This window comes from Pelecanus crispus, chromosome 17 (genome assembly GCF_030463565.1).
Source record: "Pelecanus crispus isolate bPelCri1 chromosome 17, bPelCri1.pri, whole genome shotgun sequence".
NCBI classification, from domain to species: domain Eukaryota; kingdom Metazoa; phylum Chordata; class Aves; order Pelecaniformes; family Pelecanidae; genus Pelecanus; species Pelecanus crispus.
Window position 1 is genome coordinate 7,744,795 of NC_134659.1, and position 23,617 is coordinate 7,768,411.

Genomic DNA, 23,617 nt, shown 5'->3' on the forward strand with positions numbered 1-23,617 from the left:
ACCCCCCGTGCCCCCACCCTTGGGCACCCATGGGCACCCTCCCACCCCCTGGGCACCTTCCCACCCCCGTGCCCCCACCCTTGGGCATCCCATGGGCACCCTCCCCTGTCCCCAATATCCCACCACCCCATGGGCACCCTCCCACCCCCCGTGCCCCCACCCATGGGCACCCCACGGGCACCCTCCCAGCCCCCCATGCCCCCACCCTTGGGCATCCATGGGCACCCTCCCCCCCCCTGTGCCCCCCACCCTTGGGCACCCATGGGCACCCTCCCTGTCTCCCCATCCCCCACCACCCCACGGGCACCCTCCCACCCCCCGTGCCCCCACCCTTGGGCACCCACGGGCACCCTCCCTGTCCCCAATGTCCCACCACCCCACGGGCACCCACCTCAGCCCCCCTTGGGCACCCCATGGGCACCCTCCCACCCCCCGTGCCCCCACCCATGGGCACCCATGGGCACCCCCCCACCCCCCGTGCCCCCACCCCTTGGGCACCCCACGGGCACCCTCCCCCCCGTGCCCCCCCCCGTGCCCCCCGCACCTGAGGCTGCGCTTGTCGGTGTCGTAGCGCTCGGGCAGGAGCGTGGCCAGGGTGCGGTAGATGATGACGCTGGCGATGGCCTGGCCCTGGCCCAGGGCTGGGTGCCGCCTGCGCCGGGTCACCAGGGGTCGCCTGCCCCTCCTCGCCCTCCTCCTCCTCCTCCTCCTCCTCCTCCGCTGCGGCATCTTCGGCCTCCTCCTCCTCCTCCTCCTCCTGCCCGCCCATGCCCTGCGCTGGCTGCCCGGGCCCCACCCGAGGGGCCTGGGGGTGTGGGTGGGGGCTGGCATGAGGCACTGCCAGCCCCACGGCCACGCCGGGGACCCCAACCCCGCCAGCCCCACGGCCACGCCGGGGACCCCCAATTCTGCCAGCCCCATCCTGGGGTCCCCAACCCCACCAGCCCCCACGGCCACACCAGGGACCCCAACCCCGCCAGCCCCATCCCTGGGGACCCCAACCCCCGCCAGCCCCACGGCCACGCCGGGGGACCCCAATTCTGCCAGCCCCACGGCCACACCGGGGACCCCAATTCTGCCAGCCCCCACGCCCACGCCGGGGACCCCAATTCTGCCAGCCCCATCCTGGGGTCCCCAACCCCACCAGCCCCACGGCCACACCAGGGACCCCCAACCCCGCCAGCCCCACGGCCACACCGGGGACCCCAATTCTGCCAGCCCCATCCTGGGGTCCCCAACACCACCAGCCCCACGGCCACACCGGGGACCCCAATTCTGCCAGCCCCACGGCCACGCCGGGGACCCCAACCCCGCCAGCCCCACGGCCACGCCGGGGACCCCAATTCTGCCAGCCCCATCCTGGGGTCCCCAACCCCACCAGCCCCACGGCCACACCAGGGACCCCAACCCCCGCCAGCCCCACGGCCACACCGGGGACCCCAACCCCGCCAGCCCCACGGCCACACCGGGGACCCCCAATTCTGCCAGCCCCATCCTGGGGTCCCCAACACCACCAGCCCCACGGCCACACCGGGGACCCCCAATTCTGCCAGCCCCACGCCCACCGCCGGGGACCCCAATTCTGCCAGCCCCATCCTGGGGTCCCCAACCCCACCAGCCCCCACGGCCACACCAGGGACCCCAATTCTGCCAGCCCCACGGCCACACCGGGGACCCCAATTCTGCCAGCCCCATCCTGGGGTCCCCAACACCACCAGCCCCACGGCCACACCGGGGACCCCAATTCTGCCAGCCCCACGGCCACACCGGGGACCCCAACCCCGCCAGCCCCATCCTGGGGTCCCCAACCCCGCCAGCCCCATCCTGGGGTCCCCAACCCCACCAGCCCCACGGCCACACCAGGGTCCCCAACCCCGCCAGCCCCACGGCCACACCAGGGACCCCAACCCTGCCAGCCCATGCTGGGGTCCCCAACCCCGCCAGCCCCATCCTGGGGTCCCTAACCCCACCAGCCCCACAGCCACGCCAGGGACCCCAACCCCGCGAGCCCCACAGCCACACCGGGGACCCCAATTCTGCCAGCCCCACGGCCATCCTGGGGTCCCCAACCCTGCCAGCCCCATCCTGGGGTGCCCAACCCCGCCAGCCCCACGGCCACACCGGGGACCCCAACCCCACCAGCCCCATGTTGGGGTCCTCAACCCCACCAGCCCCATGGCCACGCCGGGGTCCCCAATTCTGCCAGCCCCATCCTGGGGTGCCCAACCCCACCAGCCCCATGGCCACACCGGGGTCCCCAACCCTGCCAGCCCCATGCTGGGGACCCCAAACCCGCCAGCCCCATGGCCACACTGGGGACCCCAACCCCGCCAGCCCCATCCTGGGGTGCCCAACCCCGCCAGCCCCATGGCCACGCCAGGGTCCCCAATTCTGCCAGCCCCACGGCCATCCTGGGGTCCCCAAACCCCAAACCCCAAGCCCCACGGCCACGCCGGGGACCCCAATTCTGCCCGCCCCATCTTGGGGTCCCCAACCCCGCCAGCCCCACGGCCATCCTGGGGTCCCCAACCCCACCAGCCCCATCCTGGGGTCCCCAACCCTGCCAGCCCCACGGCCACACCAGGGACCCCAACCCTGCCAGCCCCATCCTGGGGTCCCCAACCCCCCCAGCCCCACGGCCACGCTGGGGTCCCCAATTCTGCCAGCCCCATGGCCACGCCGGGGTCCCCAGCCCCGCCAGCCCCATGTTGGGGTCCCCAACCCCGCCAGCCCCATCCTGGGGTCCCCAACCCACCAGCCCCACGGCCACACTGGGGTGCCCAACCCCGCCAGCCCCACGGCCACGCCAGGGTCCCCAACCCCGCCAGCCCCATGTTGGGGTCCCCAACCCTGCCAGCCCCACGGCCACACTGGGGTCCCCCCCCAACCCCGCCGGCCCCACGGCCATGCCGGGGTCCCCAGCCCTGCCAGCCCCATTCCAGGGTCCCCCCATCCCCGCCAGCCCATGGATGTGCCAGGGTCCCCCCCGCCCCCCAGCCTGTGCCAGCCCCCCCCCGGCCCCCCCGGCCCCCCCAGCCTCAGGCCCGGACTCACGGAAGACGCCGTCGGGCAGGATGACGGTGGTCTCCAGGTCGGGGGGCTTCTCCCCCCGCAGCGCCTCGTAGCGCGGCAGCCGGGTGCCCGCGAAGCTGCCCTTGTCCAGCCGCACCACCGACACCACTGCGGCACCGCGCACCCATGGCCCACGGCACCCACGGTCCCCCCACCCACAGCCCCTGCACCCATGGTCCCCTCAGCCACGGCACCCACAGCACCCACGGTCCCCCCACCCACAGCCCCCTGCACCCACAGTCCCCCCACCCACGGTCCCTGCACCCACAGTCCCCCCACCCACGGCACCCACAGCACCCAGGGTCCCCCCACCCACGGCCCCCTGCACCCACAGCCCCTGCACCCATGGTCCCCTCAGCCACAGCACCCACGGCCCCCTGCACCCACGGTCCCCCCACCCACGGCCCCCTGCACCCACAGCCCCCTGCACCCACAGTCCCCCCACCCACAGCCCCCTGCACCCACAGTCCCCCCACCCACGGCACCCACAGCACCCAGGGTCCCCCCACCCACGGCCCCCTGCACCCACAGCCCCCTGCACCCACAGTCCCCCCACCCACGGCACCCACAGCACCCAGGGTCCCCCCACCCATGCCCCCCTGCACCCACAGCCCCTGCACCCACAGCTCCCCGCACCCACGGTCCCCCCACCCACGGCACCCACGGTCCCCCCCACCCACAGCCCCTGCACCCATGGTCCCCTCAGCCACGGCACCCACAGCCCCTGCACCCACAGCCCCTGCACCCACAGTCCCCCCACCCACAGCCCCTGCACCCACAGCCCCCTGCACCCACAGTCCCGCCACCCATGGCACCCATGGCCCCCTGCACCCATGGTCCCCCCACCCACAGCACCCACGGCCCCCTGCACCCACAGCCCCTGCACCCATGGTCCCCTCAGCCACGGCACCCACAGCCCCTGCACCCACAGCCCCCTGCACCCACAGTCCCGCCACCCACGGCACCCATGGCCCCCTGCACCCATGGTCCCCCCACCCACAGCACCCACGGTCCCTGCACCCACGGTCCCCCCACCCACAGCCCCCTGCACCCACAGCCCCTGCACCCATGGCCCCCTGCACCCACAGCCCCCTGCACCCACAGCCCCTGCACCCACAGTCCCCCCACCCACGGCACCCATGGCCCCCTGCACCCACAGTCCCCCCACCCACAGCCCCTGCACCCATGGTCCCCTCACCCACAGCACCCACGGCCCCCTGCACCCACGGTCCCCCCACCCACAGCCCCCTGCACCCACAGTCCCCCCACCCACGGCACCCATGGCCCCCTGCACCCATGGTCCCCCCACCCACAGCCCCCTGCACCCACAGTCCCTGCACCCATGGCCCCCGCACCCACAGCCCACGGCCCCCACGGTCTCCTGCACCCGCCACCCCCACACCCACGGACCCCCCCGCACCCACGGTCCCTGCACCCATGGTCCCTGGCACCCACAGTGCCCGCACCCACGGTCCCCCCCACCCACGGTCCCTGCACCCACGGCCCCTGCACCCATGGCCCCCTCACCCACGGCACCCACAGCCCCCCGCACCCACGGCCCCCAGCACCCACAGCGCAGGTCCCTGGGTATGTGTCCCCTGGGCACACGCGTGGCAGCATCCCCGGTGCACACGTGCACACACACACACGCACACACACAAATGCCCATGTTCCTGGGCACACGCGTGTCCCCTGGGCACACGTAGCGGGGGGCACAGCACTCATGTCCCCAGGCTGCACATGTCCATGTCCCCAGGCACACGCATGCCCACGTCCCCGGGCACACGCAGACCCGTGTTCCCTGGCACATCCCCTGGGCACACACATGCCTACCAGCCTGGTCACACGTGTGTCCCCGGTCATACATGTGTCCCCAGACACATACATGTCCCCAACCCTAAGCATGCAGGGACCCACAGCCCCTGGTCACACACACACCCATGGACCGAGGGGCACATGTGTCTTTGGGCATACACATGTCCCCGGGCACATGCGTGTCCCCCAGGTACACACATGCCCATGTCCCCAGCACACGTGTCCTTGAGCACACGCATGTGCCCTGGGCACACGTGTCCCCAGGCACACACATGTCCCCTGGGCACACACATGTCCTTGGGGACATGCGTGTTCCCAGGCACACACATCTCCCCTGGGCACACACGTGTCCATATCCCCAAGCACACACATGTTCTCCAGGCACACACATACATGTCTTTGGGGACACGCATGTCTCCAGCAGCCACAAGTCCCCTGAGCACACACGTGTCCCCAAGCACACACATCTCCCCTGGGCACACACGTGTCCATGTCCCCAGGCACACACATGTCCTCCAGGCACATGTGTGCCCATGTCCCCAGCACACACGTGTCCCCAGGCACACGTATGCCCCCCAGGCACACACATGTCCTTGGGGACACGCACGTCCCCAGCAGCCACACGTCCCTTGGGCACACACGTGTCCCCAGGCACACACATCTCCCCTGGGCACATGCGTGTCCATGTCCCCAGGCACACACGTGTCCATATCCCCAAGCACACACATGTTCTCCAGGCACACACATACATGTCTTTGGGGACATGCATGTCTCCAGCAGCCACAAGTCCCCTGAGCACACACGTGTCCCCAAGCACACACATCTCCCCTGGGCACACACGTGTCCATGTCCCCAGGCACACACATGTCCTCCAGGCACATGTGTGCCCGTGTCCCCAGCACACACGTGTCCTTAGGCACACGTATGCCCCCCAGGCACACACATGTCCTTGGGGACACGCACGTCCCCAGCAGCCACACGTCCCTTGGGCACACGCGTGTCCCCAGGCACACACATCTCCCCTAGGCACATGCGTGTCCATGTCCCCAGGCACACACGTGTCCATATCCCCAAGCACACACATGTTCTCCAGGCACACACATACATGTCTTTGGGGACACGCATGTCTCCAGCAGCCACAAGTCCCCTGAGCACACATGTGTCCCCAGGCACACACATCTCCCCTGGGCACACACGTGTCCATGTCCCCAGGCACACACACGTCCTCCAGGCACATGTGTGCCCATGTCCCCAGCACACACGTGTCCTTAGGCACACGTATGCCCCCCAGGCACACACATGTCCTTGGGGACATGCACGTCCCCAGCAGCCACACGTCCCTTGGGCACACGCGTGTCCCCAGGCACACACGTCTCCCCTAGGCACATGCGTGTCCATGTCCCCAGGCACACACGTGTCCATATCCCCAAGCACACACATGTTCTCCAAGCACACACATACATGTCTTTGGGGACACGCATGTCTCCAGCAGCCACACGTCCCCTGGGCACACACGTGTCCCCAAGCACACACATCTCCCCTGGGCACACACGTGTCCATGTCCCCAGGCACACACACGTCCTCCAGGCACATGTGTGCCCATGTCCCCAGCACACACGTGTCCTTAGGCACACGTATGCCCCCCAGGCACACACATGTCCTTGGGGACACGCACGTCCCCAGCAGCCACACGTCCCTTGGGCACACACGTGTCCCCAGGCACACACATCTCCCCTGGGCACATGCGTGTCCATGTCCCCAGGCACACACGTGTCCATATCCCCAAGCACACACATGTTCTCCAGGCACACACATACATGTCTTTGGGGACACGCATGTCTCCAGCAGCCACACGTCCCCTGGGCACACACGTGTCCCCAAGCACACACATCTCCCCTGGGCACACACGTGTCCATGTCCCCAGGCACACACATGTCCTCCAGGCACATGTGTGCCCGTGTCCCCAGCACACACGTGTCCTTAGGCACACGTATGCCCCCCAGGCACACACATGTCCTTGGGGACACGCACGTCCCCAGCAGCCACACGTCCCTTGGGCACACACGTGTCCCCAGGCACACACATCTCCCCTGGGCACATGCGTGTCCATGTCCCCAGGCACACACGTGTCCATATCCCCAAGCACACACATGTTCTCCAGGCACACACATACATGTCTTTGGGGACACGCATGTCTCCAGCAGCCACACGTCCCCTGGGCACACACGTGTCCATGTCCCCAGGCACACACACGTCCTCCAGGCACATGTGTGCCCATGTCCCCAGCACACACGTGTCCTTAGGCACACGTATGCCCCCCAGGCACACACATGTCCCCAGCAGCCACACGTCCCCAGGCACACACACATCCCCTGGGCACACGTGTCCATGTCCCCAGTCACGCACACATCCCCCGGGCACACGCGTGTCCCCAGGCACACCTACGCCCGTGTCCCCGGCCCCCCGCCCGGCACACGCGTGTGCCCGCTCACCGATGTTGGGGGTGACGATGGTGAAGGGGCTGAGGTAGGTCTGGGGCATGTTCTGCGCCAGGGCGCTGGCGTAGTCCTCGAAGTGCTTGAGCAGCCAGGCCGTGCCCCCCTCCGTCTGCTGGATCAGCTCCCAGTGCCGCTTGTTGCTGGCGTCCAGCAGGGCGCTGCCCACCCGCAGCAGGTTCTGCCGGCACGGGCAGGGCGGGCAGTGCCCCCGCTGCCCCGCACCCTGGCACCGGGGCGCCCGCACCAGCCCACCCCGTCAGGGTGCCCATCGCCCCGGCGTCGGGCCTCCTGCACCAGCCCACCCCGTCAGGGTGCCCTGCACCAGCCCACCCCGTCAGGGTGCCCGTCACCCTGGCATCAGGCCTCCTGCACCAGCCCACCCCGTCAGGGTGCCCATCGCCCCGGCATCAGGCCTCCTGCACCAGCCCACCCCGTCAGGGTGCCCGTCACCCTGCATCAGGCCTCCTGCACCAGCCCACCCCGTCAGGGTGCCCATCGCCCTGGCATCGGGCCTCCTGCACCAGCCCACCCCGTCAGGGTGCCCATCGCCCCGGCATCAGGCCTCCTGCACCAGCCCACCCCGTCAGGGTGCCCATCGCCCTGGCATCAGGCCTCCTGCACCAGCACACCCCGTCAGGGTGCCCATCGCCCTGGCATCAGGCCTCCTGCACCAGCCCATCCCGTCAGGGTGCCCATCGCCCCGGCATCAGGCCTCCTGCACCAGCACACACCCCCCCTACCCATGAGGGTGCCCATCACCCTGGCATCAGGCCTCCTGCACCAGCCCACCCCGTCAGGGTGCCCATCGCCCCGGCGTCGGGCCTCCTGCACCAGCACACCCCCCCCCCCTACCCATGAGGGTGCCCATCACCCTGGCATCAGGCCTCCTGCACCAACACCCCCCTGCCATCAGGGTGCCCATCGCCCTGGCATCTGGCCTCCTGCAGCAACACCCCCCCCACCCATGAGGGTGCCCATCACCCCGGCATCTGGGCTCCAGCACCAAGACCCCTGCCATCAGGGTGCCCATGAGGGTGCCCATCACCCCAGTCTCTGGGTTCCCACACCAAGACCCCTGCCCGCCCCACCCCATGGGCACCCATCACCCTGGTCTCTGGGCTCCGGCACCAAGACCCCCCACCCATGAGGGTGCCCATGAGGGTGCCCACTGCCCTGGTCTCTGGGCTGCCGTACCAACACCCCCCACCCATGAGGGTGCCCACGAGGGTGCCCATGAGGGTGCCCATCACCCCAGTGCCTGGCCTGGTGCACCAAGGCCCCCCTATCCATGAGGGTGCCCACGAGGGTGCCCATCGCCCTGGGCTCCCATACCAACACCCCCCACCCACGAGGATGCCCGCGAGGGTGCCCATGAAGGTGCCCACGAGGGTGCCCACGAGGATGCCCATGGGGGTGCCCACGAGGGTGCCCATCGCCCTGGGTTCCCAAACCAACACCCCCCACCCACGAGGGTGCCCATGAGGATGCCCATGAGGGTGCCCACGAGGATGCCCACGAGGGTGCCCACGAGGGTGCCCACGAGGGTGCCCATGAAGGTGCCCATGAGGATGCCCACGGGGGTGCCCATGAGGATGCCCATCGCCCTGGTCTCTGGGCTCCCGTACCAACACCCCCTACCCATGAGGGTGCCCACGAGGATGCCCATGAGGATGCCCATGAAGGTGCCCACGAGGATGCCCATGAGAATGCCCACGAGGGTGCCCATGAGGATGCCCATGAGGATGCCCACGAGGGTGCCCACGAGGATGCCCATGAGGGTGCCCATGAAGGTGCCCACGAGGGTGCCCATCGCCCCAGGCTCCCATACCAGCACCCCCCACCCATGAGGATGCCCACGAGGATGCCCATGAGGATGCGCACGAGGATGCCCATGAGGATGCCCACGAGGGTGCCCATGAGGGTGCCCATGAGGATGTCCATGAGGATGCCCATGAGAATGCCCACGAGGGTGCCCATGAAGGTGCCCACGAGGATGCCCACGAGGGTGCCCATGAGGGTGCCCATGAGGATGCCCATGAGAATGCCCATGAGAATGCCCACGAGGGTGCCCATGAAGGTGCCCACGAGGATGCCCATGAAGGTGCCCATGAGGGTGCCCATGAGGATGCCCATGAGAATGCCCATGAGAATGCCCACGAGGGTGCCCATGAGGGTGCCCATGAGGGTGCCCATGAGGATGCCCACGAGGGTGCCCATGAGGATGTCCATGAGGATGCCCATGAGAATGCCCACGAGGATGCCCACGAGGGTGCCCACGAGAATGCCCACGAGGGTGCCCATGAAGGTGCCCACGAGGATGCCCACGAGGGTGCCCACGAGGATGCCCACGAGGATGCCCATCGCCCCGGGCTCCCATACCAACACCCCCCACCCATGAGGATGCCCACGAGGTTGCCCATCGCCCCAGCGCCTGGCCCGGCGCACCCCAGGCCCCCCCCACCCCCGGGCGCCCGTCCGCGGGCGCGGGCCGCACCTCGGTGAAGTGGACGTCCTGGGTGGCGGCGAGGCGGAAGCCGCGCTGGGCGCTCTCGTGCTGCAGCAGGCGGCTGGCCAGGCGGTAGGCCAGGCGCAGGTCGCTGCCGAAGTATGCGGCGGTGCGGCGGGTGGCGTCGTGCAGCTGCAGGGCCACGCGCCGCGACTGCGCCGGGTCCAGCGCCGACTCGTTGCGCGCCAAGCGCTCCGCCTGCCCGGGGGGCACCGTCAGCGGGGTGGGGGGGGGGAAGGCGGCGGCGATGGCCCCGCGTGTCGTCCCCCCGCCCCGGTCGCTCACCCAGGCGCGGAGGGCGGCGAAGGCCAGCGAGCTGCAGTTGAAGAGGTTGGGGGGCAGCCAGCCCTTGTGCTCGTCGCAGTGCCGCACCGCCGTGCCTGCGGGGAGCGCGGCTCAGCCCGGCGCCGCCCGGCACCGCCCTCGCACCCCCGCCCGGCACCGCCCTCACACCCCCGCCCGGCACCGCCCTCGCACCCCCCGCCCGGCACCGCCCTCGCACCCCCGCCCGGCACCGCCCTCGCACCCCGCCCGGCACCGCCCTCGCACCCACACCCGGCACCGCCCTCGCACCCCCCGCCCGGCACCGCCTTTGCACCCCGCCCGGCACCGCCCTCGCACCCACACCCGGCACCGCCCTTACACCCCCGCCCGGCACCGCCCTCGCACCCCCCGCCCGGCACCGCCTTCGCACCCCGCCCGGCACCGCCTTCGCACCCCCGCCCTGCACCGCCCTCGCACCCCCGCCCGGCACCGCCCTCGCACCCCGCCCGGCACCGCCCTCGCACCCACACCCGGCACCGCCCTCGCACCCCCGCCCGGCACCGCCTTCGCACCCCGCCCGGCACCGCCTTCGCACCCCCGCCCTGCACCGCCCTCGCACCCCCGCCCGGCACCGCCTTCGCACCCCGCCCGGCACCGCCTTCGCACCCCCGCCCGACACCGCCCTCGCACCCACACCCGGCACCGCCCTCGCACCCCCGCCCGGCACCGCCCTCGCACCCCCGCCCGGCACCACCCTCGCACCCCCGCCCGGCACCGCCTTCGCACCCACACCCGGCACCGCCCTCGCACCCCCACCTGGCACCGCCCTCGCACCCCCGCCCGGCACCACCCTCGCACCCCCGCCCGGCACCGCCTTCGCACCCCCGCCCGGCACCGCCCTCGCACCCCCACCCGGCACCGCCCTCGCACCCCGCCCGGCACCGCCCTCGCACCCACTCCCGGCACCGCCCTTACACCCCCGCCCGGCACCGCCCTCACACCCCCGCCCGGCACCGCCCTCGCACCCACACCCGGCACCGCCCTCGCACCCCCGCCCGGCACTGCCCTCGCACCCCCGCCCGGCACCGCCCTCACACCCCCGCCCGGCACCGCCCTCGCACCCACACCCGGCACCGCCTTCGCACCCACACCCGGCACCGCCCTCGCACCCACACCCGGCACCGCCCTCACACCCCCGCCCGGCACCGCCCTCGCACCCACTCCCGGCACCGCCCTCGCACCCACACCCGGCACCGCCTTCGCACCCCCGCCCGGCACCGCCCTCGCACCCCCGCCCGGCACCGCCCTCGCACCCCGCCCGGCACCGCCCTCGCACCCACACCCGGCACCGCCCTCGCACCCCCGCCCGGCACCGCCTTCGCACCCCCGCCCGGCACCGCCTTCGCACCCCGCCCGGCACCGCCTTCGCACCCCCGCCCTGCACCGCCCTCGCACCCCCGCCCGGCACCGCCTTCGCACCCCGCCCGGCACCGCCTTCGCACCCCCGCCCGACACCGCCCTCGCACCCACACCCGGCACCGCCCTCGCACCCCCGCCCGGCACCGCCCTCACACCCACTCCAGGCACCGCCCTCGCACCCCGCCCGGCACCGCCCTCGCACCCACACCCGGCACCGCCCTCGCACCCCGCCCGGCACCGCCTTCGCACCCCCGCCCGGCACCGCCCTCGCACCCACACCCGGCACCGCCCTCACACCCACTCCAGGCACCGCCTTCGCACCCACACCCGGCACCGCCCTCGCACCCCCGCCCGGCACCGCCTTCGCACCCCGCCCGGCACCGCCTTCGCACCCCCCGCCCTGCACCGCCCTCGCACCCCCGCCCGGCACCGCCTTCGCACCCCGCCCGGCACCGCCTTCGCACCCCCGCCCGACACCGCCCTCGCACCCACTCCCGGCACCGCCCTTACACCCCCGCCCGGCACCGCCCTCGCACCCCGCCCGGCACCGCCCTCGCACCCCCGCCCGGCACCGCCCTCGCACCCACACCCGGCACCGCCTTCGCACCCCCGCCCGGCACCGCCCTCGCACCCCCACCCGGCACCGCCTTCGCACCCACACCCGGCACCGCCCTCGCACCCCCACCCGGCACCGCCCTCGCACCCCCGCCCGGCACCGCCCTCGCACCCCGCCCGGCACCGCCCTCGCACCCACACCCGGCACCCGCCCTCACACCCCCCGCCCGGCACCGCCCTCGCACCCACACCCAGCACCGCCCTCGCACCCCCGCCCGGCACCGCCCTCACACCCCCGCCCGGCACCGCCTTCGCACCCACTCCCGGCACCGCCCTCGCACCCACACCCGGCACCGCCCTCGCACCCCCGCCCGGCACCGCCCTCGCACCCACACCCGGCACCGCCCTCGCACCCCGCCCGGCACCGCCCTCGCACCCACACCCGGCACCGCCTTCGCACCCACACCCCGGCACCGCCCTCGCACCCACACCCGGCACCGCCCTCACACCCCCGCCCGGCACCGCCCTCGCACCCACTCCCGGCACCGCCCTCGCACCCCCACCCGGCACCGCCCTCGCACCCACACCCGGCACCGCCTTCGCACCCCCGCCCGGCACCGCCCTCGCACCCACACCCGGCACCGCCCTCACACCCCCGCCCGGCACCGCCCTCGCACCCACACCCGGCACCGCCCTCACACCCCCCGCCCGGCACCGCCCTCGCACCCACTCCCGGCACCGCCCTCGCACCCACACCCGGCACCGCCTTCGCACCCCCGCCCAGCACCGCCCTCGCACCCCCGCCCGGCACCGCCCTCGCACCCCCGCCCGGCACCGCCTTCGCACCCCCGCCCGGCACCGCCCTCGCACCCACACCCGGCACCACCACCGCCCAGCCACCCCCCCAGCTCCAGCCCAGCAGTGCCACCATGGTGTCACCCCCTTGCACCCCGTCCCAGCGGTGCCACCGCAGTGTCACCCCCTCCCCAGCTCCAGCCCAGCTGTGCCACCGCGGTGTGACCACCCTCGCACCCCGTCCCAGCAGTGCCACCATGGTGTCACCCCCTTGTACCCCATTCCAGCAGTGCCACCACCGTGTCACCCCCACCCCAGCTCCATCCCAGCAGTGCCACCACCACGTCACCCCTCTGCCCTGTCCCGGTGATGCCACCGCGGTGTGACCACCCTCGCACCCCGTCCCAGCAGTGCCACCATGGTGTCACCCCCTCCCCAGCTCCAGCCCAGCGGTGCCACCCTGGTGTCACCCCCCTGCCCTGTCCTAGCAGTGCCACCGCGGTGTGACCACCCTCGCACCCCATCCCAGCAGTGCCACCACCACATCACCCCCCTGCCCTGTCCCGGTGATGCCACCGCGGTGTGACCACCCTCACACCCCGTCCCAGCATTGTCACCATGGTGTCACCCCCTCCCCAGCTCCAGCCCAGCGGTGCCACCGCCGTGTCACCCCCTTGTACCCCGTCCCAGCAGTGCCACCATGGTGTCACCCCCTCCCCAGCTCCGTCCCAGCAGTGCCACCGCCGTGTCACCCCCCTGCCCTCTCCCAGCAGTGCCACCGCGGTGTGACCACCCTCGCACCCCGTCCCAGCAGTGCCACCATGGTGTCACCCCCTTGTACCCCGTCCCAGCAGTGCCACCATGGTGTCACCCCCTTGTACCCCATCCCAGCAGTGCCACCACCGTGTCACCCCCACCCCAGCTCCATCCCAGCAGTGCCACCGCCGTGTCACCCCCCTGCCCTGTCCCGGTGATGCCACCACGGTGTGACCACCCTCGCACCCCGTCCCAGCAGTGCCACCGCAGTGTCACCCCCACCCTATCCCCACAGTGCCGCCACGGTGCCACCCCCCACGCTGTCCCCGTGCCCCCCACCTACCGACGGATCCCTTGGGGCAGGGAGCAGCCGCGGGCAGCCCGAAGCGGGTCCGGGGCCACCAAATGCTGGCCTCGATGGCACGGGGACAGCTGTCATAGTTGACTGCGGGGCAAAGCGGGGCATCACAACGGGTGACAGCAGGGTGACAGCGGTGGCACCCAGTCGCCGGGACCCAGGGTGACAGCAATGACACCCAGTCGCTGGGCACCCAGGGTACCAGCGGTGGCACCCGATCACCAGGTACCCAGGGTGACAGCAGGGTGACAGCAGTGACAGCAGGTCGCTGGGCACCCAGGGTGACAGCAATGACACCCGGTCATGGGGCACCCAGGGTGACAACAGTGGCACTGGGTCGCTGGGCACCCAGGGTGACAGCAGTGACACCCGGTCACCGGGCTCCCATGGTGACAGCAGGGTGACAGCAGGGTGACACCGGGTCACCGGGCACCCAGGGTGACAGCAGGGTGACAGCAGTGACACCGGGTCACTGGGCACCCAGGGTGACAGCAGGGTGACAGCAGGGTGACACTGGGTCACCGGGCACCCAGGGTGACAGCAGAGTGACAGCAGGGTGACACCGGGTCACCGGGCACCCAGGGTGACAGCAGGGTGACAGCAGTGACAGCAGGTCGCTGGGCACCCAGGGTGACAGCAATGACACCCGCTCATGGGGCACCCAGGGTGACAACAGTGGCACTGGGTCGCTGGGCACCCAGGGTGACAGCAGTGACACCCGGTCACCGGGCTCCCATGGTGACAGCAAGGTGACAGCAGTGACACCGGGTCGCTGGGCACCCAGGGTGACAGCAGTGACACCCGGTCACCGGGCTCCCATGGTGACAGCAAGGTGACAGCAGTGACACCGGGTCGCTGGGCACCCAGGGTGACAGCGGTGGCACCCGATCACCAGGCACCCAGGGTGACAGCAGGGTGACAGCAGGGTGACACCGGGTCACCGGGCACCCAGGGTGACAGCAGGGTGACAGCAGGGTGACACCTGGTCGCCGGGCACCCATGGTGACAGCTATGACACCCAGTCACGGGGCAACCAGGGTGACAGCAGGGTGACATCAGTGACACCGGGTCACCAGGCACCCACGGTGACAGCAGTGACACCCAGCCACGGGGCGCCCAGCGCGTCCCCCGCTCGCCCTCGCCCACCTTCGCAGCCGCCGGCTGTCACCTCGGCGAAGGGGTTGTCGCAGCGGTCGCAGTGGCGGCCGATGACACCGGCCTTGCAGGGACATTGCCCGCTGGTGGCATCGCAGAGGCGGGACAGGGAGCCGGTGGGGTAACAGTCGCAGAGCAGGCAGGAGTCGCTGCCCGCCGGCCGGTAGTGGTTCTCCTGCGGGGTGACGGTGCCCAAACGCGGCACGGTGACAAAACGCAGCCACCGCGGCGCTGTGACCAAACGCAGCGCGGTGACAAAACGCGGCACGGTGCCCAAACGTGGCGTGGTGACCAAACGTGGCGCGGTGACAAAACGCGGCACGGTGACAAAACGCGGCACGGTGACAAAACGATGCCACCGCGGCGCGGTGCCCAAACACGGCGCGGTGCCCAAATGTGGCGCGGTGACCAAACGCGGCACGGTGACAAAACGCGGCCACCGCGGCGCGGTGCCCAAACACGGCGCGGTGCCCAAACGTGGCGTGGTGACCAAACGTGGCGCGGTGACAAAACGCGGCACGGTGACAAAACGCGGCCACCGCGGCGCGGTGCCCAAACACGGTGCGGTGCCCAAACGTGGCGTGGTGACCAAACGTGGCGCGGTGACAAAACGCGGCACGGTGACAAAACGCGGCCACCGCGGCGCGGTGCCCAAACGCGGCGTGGTGACCAAATGTGGCACGGTGCCCAAACGTGGCGTGGTGACCAAACGTGGCACGGTGACAAAACGCAGCCACCGCGGCGCAGTGGCCAAATGTGGCACGGTGCCCAAACGCGGTGCGGTGACCAAACGCAGCGCGGTGACCAAACGCGGCGCGGTGACAAAACGTGGCGCGGTGACAAAACGCGGCCACAGCGGCGCGGTGCCCAAACGTGGCGTGGTGACCAAACGCGACGCGGTGACAAAATGCAGTGCGGTGTCCAAACGCGGTGCGGTGACCAAACGCGGCGCGGTGACAAAACGCGGCACGGTGACAAAACGCGGCACGGTGACAAAACGCGGCCACCGCGGCGCAGTGACCAAACGCAGCGCGGTGACAAAACGCGGCATGGTGCCCAAACGTGGCGTGGTGACCAAACGCGGCGCGGTGACAAAACGCGGCACGGTGACAAAATGCGGCCACTGCGGCGCAGTGACCAAACACGGTGCGGTGCCCAAACGCGGCATGGTGACAAAGCGCGGCCACCGCGGCGCGGTGCCCAAACGTGGCGCGGTGACCAAACGCGGCATGGTGACAAAACGCGGCCACAGCGGCGCGGTGCCCAAATGTGGTGCGGTGACAAAACGCGGCGCGGTGCCCAAACGTGGTGTGGTGACCAAATGTGGCGTGGTGACAAAACGTGGCACGGTGACAAAACGCGGCCACCGCAGCGCGGTGCCCAAACACGGCGCGGTGCCCAAACGCGGCACGGTGACAAAGCGCGGCCACCGCGGCGCGGTGCCCAAACACAGCGCGGTGCCCAAACGTGGCGCGGTGACCAAACGCGGCGTGGTGACAAAACGCGGCCACAGCGGCGCGGTGCCCAAATGTGGCGCGGTGACAAAACGCGGCGCGGTGCCCAAACGTGGTGTGGTGACCAAACGCGGTGCGGTGACCAAACGCGGCGCGGTGACAAAACGCGGCCACAGCGGCGCGGTGCCCAAATGTGGCGCGGTGACAAAACGCGGCGCGGTGCCCAAACGTGGTGTGGTGCCCAAACACGGCGCGGTGCCCAAACGCGGCGCGGTGACAAAGCGCGGCCACCGTGGCGCGGTGCCCAAACGCGGCCACCCGCCGGCGTTCCGGGGGACACCCCGCGGTCTCACCTTGCAGCGACACTCGCCCGTCGTCTTGTTGCAGTCGGGGTCGAAGCCCTTGGCGACGTCGCAGCTGCAGGGGCCGCAGGTGGGGTGGCCCCACCACCCCCGCGGGCACGGCTGCGCCTCCCTGCCCGGGCGGCACCGTGCGCGGTGACGACGGCGCTGGCGGTGCCACCTCGCCCGTCCCGCGCCCCGGCGCGTCGGGACGGGCGCGCGGGCGTGCGACGGGCGCCCATCGGGCGCCCGTCGCACGCCCGTGCGCCCGTCCCTCGCCCCCCCCCCCACTCACTTGTGCTCGCAGTAGGGACCGAAGTGACCTTGGGGACACTCGCACGCGTAACCCCGCGCCGAGCCCGGCTGGCGGGTGCAGGTGGCCGGCGGCTGGCAGGGGTTGAGGGCGCAAGCGCTGAGGCAGCCGTCGCCGAAGTAGCCTGGGCGCCATTTGGGGGACGTCGGAGGGGAAAAAGGGGGTGGTCAGCGGGGAGGGCGGCGGGGCCGGGGGGGGGGGGGTGACAAAGGGGTGGCGGTGCCCTGGGGACGGTGACAAGGGGGGTGGCAGTACCCAGGGATGGTGACAAAGGGGTGGCTGTGCCTTGGGACGGTGGCAGTGCCCAGGTGACAGTGACAAGGGGGGCAGTGCCCTGGGGATGGTGACAAGGGGTGGCAGTGCCCTGGGGACAGTGATGGGGGGTGGCAGTACCCAGGGATGGTGACAAGGGGGGCAGTGCCCTGGGGATGGTGACAACGGGGGTGGCAGTGCCCAGGTGACAGTGACGGGGGGTGGCAGTGCCCTGGGGACAGTGACAGGGGGTGGCAGTGACCAGGGATGGTGACAAGGGGGTGGCAGTGCCCTGGGAGGGTGGCAGTGCCCTGGGGACAGTGACAAGGGTGGCAGTGCCCAGGGATGGTGACAAAGGGGTGGCAGTGCCCTGGGGATGGTGACAAGGGTGGCAGTGCCCTGGGGACAGTGACGGGGGGTGGCAGTGCCCTGGGGATGGTGACAAGCAAGGGGGGTGGCAGTACCCAGGGATGGTGACAAAGGGGTGGCAGTGCCCTGGGAGGGTGGCAGTGGCCAGGTGACAGTGACGGGGGGTGGCAGTGCCCTGGGAGGGTGACAAAGGGGGTGGCAGTGCCCAGGGACAGTGGCAAGGGGGGTGGCAGTGCCCAGGTGACAGTGACGGGGGGTGGCAGTGCCCAGGGGATGGTGACAAGGGGGTGGCAGTGCCCTGGGAGGGTAGCAGTGCCCTGGGGACAGTGACAAGGGTGGCAGTGCCCTGGGGACAGTGATGGGGGGGTGGCAGTGACCAGGGATGGTGACAAAGGGGTGGCAGTGCCCTGGGATGGTGACAAGGGGGTGGCAGTGCCCAGGTGACAGTGACGGGGGGTGGCAGTACCCCAGGGATGGTGACAAAGGGGGTGGCAGTGCCCTGGGGATGGTGACAGGGATGGCAGTGCCCTGGGGGACAGTGACGGGGGGTGGCAGTGCCCTGGGAGATTACATTAGCTAGTGACAAGGGGGTGGCAGTGCCCTGGGGAGGGTGGCAGTGGCCAGGTGACAGTGACGGGGGGTGGCAGTGCCCTGGGGATGGTGACAAGGGTGGCAGTGCCCTGGGAGGGTGACAGGGATGGCAGTGCCCTGGGGATGGTGACAAGGAGGGTGGCAGCGCCCAGGTGACAGTGACAGGGGGTGGCAGTGCCCAGGGATGGTGACAAAGGGGTGGCAGTGCCCTGGGGATGGTGACAAGGGGGGGTGGCAGTGCCCAGGTGACAGTGACGGGGGGTGGCAGTACCCAGGGATGGTGACAAAGGGGTGGCAGTGCCCTGGGGATGGTGACAGGGATGGCAGTGCCCTGGGGACAGTGACGGGGGGGGTGGCAGTGCCCTGGGGATGGTGACAAGGGGGTGGCAGTACCCAGGGATGGTGACAAAGGGGTGGCAGTGCCCTGGGAGGGTGGCAGTGGCCAGGTGACAGTGACGGGGGGGTGGCAGTGCCCTGGGGATGGTGACAAGGGTGGCAGTGCCCTGGGAGGGTGACAGGGATGGCAGTGCCCTGGGGATGGTGACAAAGGGGGTGGCAGTGCCCTGGGGATGGTGACAAGGGGGGTGGCAGTGCCCAGGGATGGTGACAAGGGGGGGTGGCAGTGCCCAGGGCAGGTGGCCCATGCCAATGGCAGCAGTGCCGGGTGGCAGTGCCAGGGGACAGTGCTGGGGGACAGCGAGGGGTGGCACTGGGGGGGTGGCAGCAGGGGGTGGCAGCGGGGGGGGTGGCAGGGGGTGCCGGGGGGTGGCAGGGGGGTGGCAGGGGGTGTGGTGGCACTCACCGGGGTGGCAGGGGGGGTGGCAGGGAGATGGCAGTGGGGGGGTGGTGGGGGGGTGGTGGGGGGGTGGCAGTGGGGGGGTGGCAGTGGGGTGGCGGGGGGGTGGCGAGGGGTGGCAGGGGGTGGCATTGGGGGGGGTGGTGGGGGGTGGCAGTGGGGGGGGTGGCAGTGGGGGGGTGGCAGTGGGGTGGTGGTGGGGGGGGGTGGTGAGGGGGTGGCAGGGGTGGCATTGGGGGGGTGGTGGGGGGTGGCAGTGGGAGGGGTGGCGGGGGGGGGGTGGCGAGGGGTGGCAGGGGGGTGGCAGGGGGTGGCAGTGGGGGGGTGGCAGTGGGGTGGCGGGGGGGGTGGCGAGGGGTGGCAGGGGGGTGGCAGGGGGGTGGCAGGGGGTGGCAGTGGGGGGGTGGCAGGGGGTGGCAGTGGGGGGGTGGCAGGAGGGTGGGGCGGGGGTGGCGGGGGGGTGGCAGTGGGGGTGGCAGTGGGGGGGTGGCAGTGGGGGGGGTGCAGTGGGGTGGCGGGGGGTGGCGGGGGGTGGCAGTGGGGTGGCGGGGGGTGGCAGTGGGGTGGCAGTGGGGGGGGTGGCAGTGGGGGGTGGCAGTGGGGGGGTGGCAGTGGGGGGATGGCAGGGGGGTGGCGGGGGGTGGCGAGGGGGTGGCAGGGGGGTGGCAGTGGGGGGGGTGGCAGGGGGGTGGTGGGGGGTGGCAGTGGGGGTGGCATTGGGGGGGTGGCAGGGGGTGGCAGTGGGGGGGGTGGTGGGGGGTGGCAGTGGGGGGTGGCAGGGAGGGTGGCGGGGGGTGGCAGTGGGGGTGGCGGGGGGTGGCAGGGGGGTGGCAGTGGGGGGGTGGCAGTGGGGGGGGGTCAGTGGGGGGTGGCGGGGGGTGGCGGGGGGTGGCAGTGGGGTGGCGGGGGGTGGCAGTGGCAGTGGGGGGGGGTGGCAGTGGGGGGATGGCAGGGGGGGGTGGCGGGGGGGGGTGGCGAGGGGTGGCAGGGGGTGGCAGTGGGGGGGTGGCAGGAGGGTGGGCGGGGGGGTGCAGTGGGGGTGGCGGGGGGTGGTGGGGGGGGTGGCGGGGGGTGGCAGTGGGGGGGTGGCAGTGGGGGGGGGTGGCAGTGGGGGGGGGTGGCAGTGGGGGTGGCAGGGGGTGGCAGTGGGGGGGGTGGTGGGGGGTGGCAGTGGGGGGGGGTGGCAGGAGGGTGGCAGGGGGTGGCGGGGGGTGGCGGGGGGGTGGCAGTGGGGGGGTGGCAGTGGGGGGGTGGCAGTGGGGGTGGCAGGGGGGTGGCGGGGGGGTGGCAGTGGGGGTGGCGGGGGGTGGCGGGGGTGCGGTGGCGCTCACCGGGGTGGCAGCGGCAGGAGAAGCTGTCCCAGTCGTCGCTGCAGGAGCTGTGGGGGGGGCAGGGCCCCGAGTCGCAGGGGTCGGGCAGGGCGCAGGCCCCCCTCCACGTTCACCCGCGCCGCCTGCGCCACGCTCAGTGCCACCGCGCCGCCCGCCGCCTCGCCCACGCGCAGGCCCTGCGACACGACCGCCGCTCGTCACCCCCGCCGCGCCCCCGCCGTCCTCGCGGCCCCCCCGGGAGACGCCCCGTGCCACCCCGCCCCCCGTCACCGTGCCCGTACCCCCCCAGGCCTGTGCCCAAATGTCCCCATGTCCCCCATCCCCGCTGCCCAAATGTCCCCATGTCCCCCATCCCTGTGCCCAAACGTCCCCATGTCCCCCATCCCTGTGCCCAAATGTCCCCATGCCCGTACCCATCCCAGTGCCCAAATGTCCCCATGCCCCCCATCCCTGTGCCCAAACGTCCCCATGTCCCCCATCCCCGGTGCCCAAATGTCCCCATGTCCCCCATCCCTGTGCCCAAATGTCCCCATGTCCCCCCATCCCTGTGCCCAAATGTCCCCATGCCCGTACCCATCCCCTGTGCCCAAATGTCCCCATGTCCCCCCATCCCTGTGCCCAAATGTCCCCATGTCCCCCATCCCTGTGCCCAAATGTCCCCATGTCCCCCATCCCTGTGCCCAAATGTCCCCATGTCCCCCCATCCCTGTGCCCAAATGTCCCCATGTCCCCCATCCCCGGTGCCCAAATGTCCCATGTCCCCCATCCCTGTGCCCAAATGTCCCCATGTCCCCCCATCCCTGTGCCCAAATGTCCCCATGTCCCCCATCCCCGTGCCCAAATGTCCCCATGTCCCCCATCCCCGGTGCCCAAATGTCCCCATGTCCCCCCATCCCTGTGCCCAAATGTCCCCATGTCCCCCCATCCCTGTGCCCAAATGTCCCCATGTCCCCCCATCCCTGTGCCCAAATGTCCCCATGTCCCCCATCCCCGGTGCCCAAATGTCCCCATGTCCCCCCCATCCCCGGTGCCCAAATGTCCCCATGTCCCCCCATCCCTGTGCCCAAATGTCCCCATATCCCCCATCCCCGTGCCCAAATGTCCCCATGTCCCCCATCCCTGTGCCCAAACGTCCCCATGCCCCCCATCCCTGTGCCCAAATGTCCCCATGCCCGTACCCATCCCCTGTGCCCAAATGTCCCCATGTCCCCATACCCCCCACCGCCGTGCCCACGTCCCCACCCATGCCCCCTGCCCAAATGTCCCACGTCCCCATGCCCCTGTGCCCACGTCCCCATGCCCCCACCTGCCCGTGCCCACCTCCCCATGCCCGCACCCCCGCCCCTCTGCCAGCCCCCCGTGCCCAATGTCCCCCCCCACCCCCGTGTGCCCACGTCCCCATGCCCCCCCACCCATACCCCCTGCCCAAATGTCCCACGTCCCCATGCCCCCCAACCGCCCTGCCCACCTCCCCACGCCCCGCACCCCCCACCTCTGCCAGCCCCCCCGTGCCCGCACCCCCGGTGCCCCCCCGCCCCCGCGCCCGTACCTGCAGGCAGCCGCGGAAGCCCTGCTCCACGGTGCCGCCGTCGCCCGCCAGCCCCCCCCAGGCTCAGCGTCCGCAGCCGCAGCCCCTGCAGCTCCCCGGCCACGTCGGCCACCGCCTGCGGGCACGGGGGGCACGGGGGGCACGGGGGGCACTCAGGCGGCCGCGGGGGCCGCGGTGGCACCCGTACGGGCCAGGCAGGCCGGGGCTGCCCCGCCCCCTGCCTCAGTTTCCCTACCTGGTGGCGGCCGTAGTCGAGGGCGAGGAGGAGGAGGGTGGCGGGGGGGGGCACGGCCCCGGTGCCCCCCCCGCAGCTCCAGCTGCAGCTGGTGCCAGTCCGCCGTCGTTGACCTTGGCGTGGGGCAGCCGCAGCCAGGCCAGGCGGGGAGCCCCCCTGCCACACGCCCGCCTCCGCCTGCCCCTCGCTCAGCTGCCGGGAGGGGTGTCAGTGCCCCCCGCCCGGGGGGGACCCGGCAATGCCCCCCGGGGCGACCCCCCGGGGCAACAACCCCAGGGCAGTACCCCCCGGGGCAATACCCCCCCCCGGGCAATACCCCCCCCCCGGGCAATACCCCCAGGGCAATACCCCCAGGGCAATACCCCCCCATGGCAATACCCCCCCCGGGCAATACCCCCAGGGCAGTACCCCCCCCCATGGCCAATGCCCCCCCTGGCAATAACCCCCCCCTGGCACTGCCCCCCATGGCACTGCCCCCCCCCGGCAATACCCCCCCCATGGCAATGCCCCCCCCTGGCAATAACCCCCCCCCGGCACTGCCCCCCATGGCACTGCCCCCCCATGGCAATGCCCCCCCTGGCAATAACCCCCCCATGGCAATAACCCCCCCCCCATGGCAATACCCCCCCCATGGCAATGCCCCCCGGCACTGCCCCCCATGGCACTGCCCCCCCCATGGCAATGCCCCCCTGGCAATAACCCCCCCATGGCAATACCCCCCAGGACACTGCCCCCCGGCACTGCCCCCCCCATGGCAATGCCCCCCTGGCACTGCCCCCCCCATGGCAATACCCCCCCATGGCAATACCCCCCCCCATGGCACTGCCCCCCCATGGCAATAACCCCCCCAGGGGCAATAACCCCCCCAGGGCAATAACCCCCCCAAGGGCACTGCCCCCCATGGCAATGCCCCCTGGCAATAACCCCCCCATGGCACTGCCCCCCATGGCAATGCCCCCCTGGCACTGCCCCCCCAGGGCAATAACCCCCCCAGGGCAATAACCCCCCCAGGGCAATAACCCCCCCCCATGGCACTGCCCCCCATGGCAATACCCCCCCAAGGGCACTGCCCCCCATGGCAATACCCGCCCCATGTCACTGCCCCCCATGGCACTGCCCCCCTGGCAATAACCCCCCCTGGCACTGCCCCCCCCATGGCAATGCCCCCCATGGCACTGCCCCCCATGGCACTG

The 23,617-nt window shown here is 71.9% G+C and overlaps 1 protein-coding gene across 1 annotated transcript in view; it reads right to left on the reverse strand.

Annotated features, from left to right (window-relative positions):
- The window catches only part of LOC142595118 (cadherin EGF LAG seven-pass G-type receptor 2-like), a 45,807-nt gene extending 22,274 nt beyond the window's left edge, over nucleotides 1-23,533 (reverse strand). The window contains 19 exon segments of the mRNA XM_075722563.1: nucleotides 545-669; nucleotides 671-824; nucleotides 3,051-3,180; nucleotides 7,380-7,563; nucleotides 9,880-10,089; nucleotides 10,177-10,271; nucleotides 14,024-14,125; nucleotides 15,185-15,368; nucleotides 17,001-17,121; nucleotides 17,284-17,425; nucleotides 20,641-20,734; nucleotides 20,736-20,816; nucleotides 22,190-22,246; nucleotides 22,248-22,304; nucleotides 22,425-22,472; nucleotides 22,474-22,521; nucleotides 22,523-22,570; nucleotides 22,572-22,616; nucleotides 23,510-23,533. Of these exon segments, the coding sequence (XP_075578678.1) occupies nucleotides 545-669; nucleotides 671-824; nucleotides 3,051-3,180; nucleotides 7,380-7,563; nucleotides 9,880-10,089; nucleotides 10,177-10,271; nucleotides 14,024-14,125; nucleotides 15,185-15,368; nucleotides 17,001-17,121; nucleotides 17,284-17,425; nucleotides 20,641-20,734; nucleotides 20,736-20,816; nucleotides 22,190-22,246; nucleotides 22,248-22,304; nucleotides 22,425-22,472; nucleotides 22,474-22,521; nucleotides 22,523-22,570; nucleotides 22,572-22,616; nucleotides 23,510-23,533 (1,949 nt within the window).
- Between the last annotated feature and the right edge of the window lie 84 nt (nucleotides 23,534-23,617).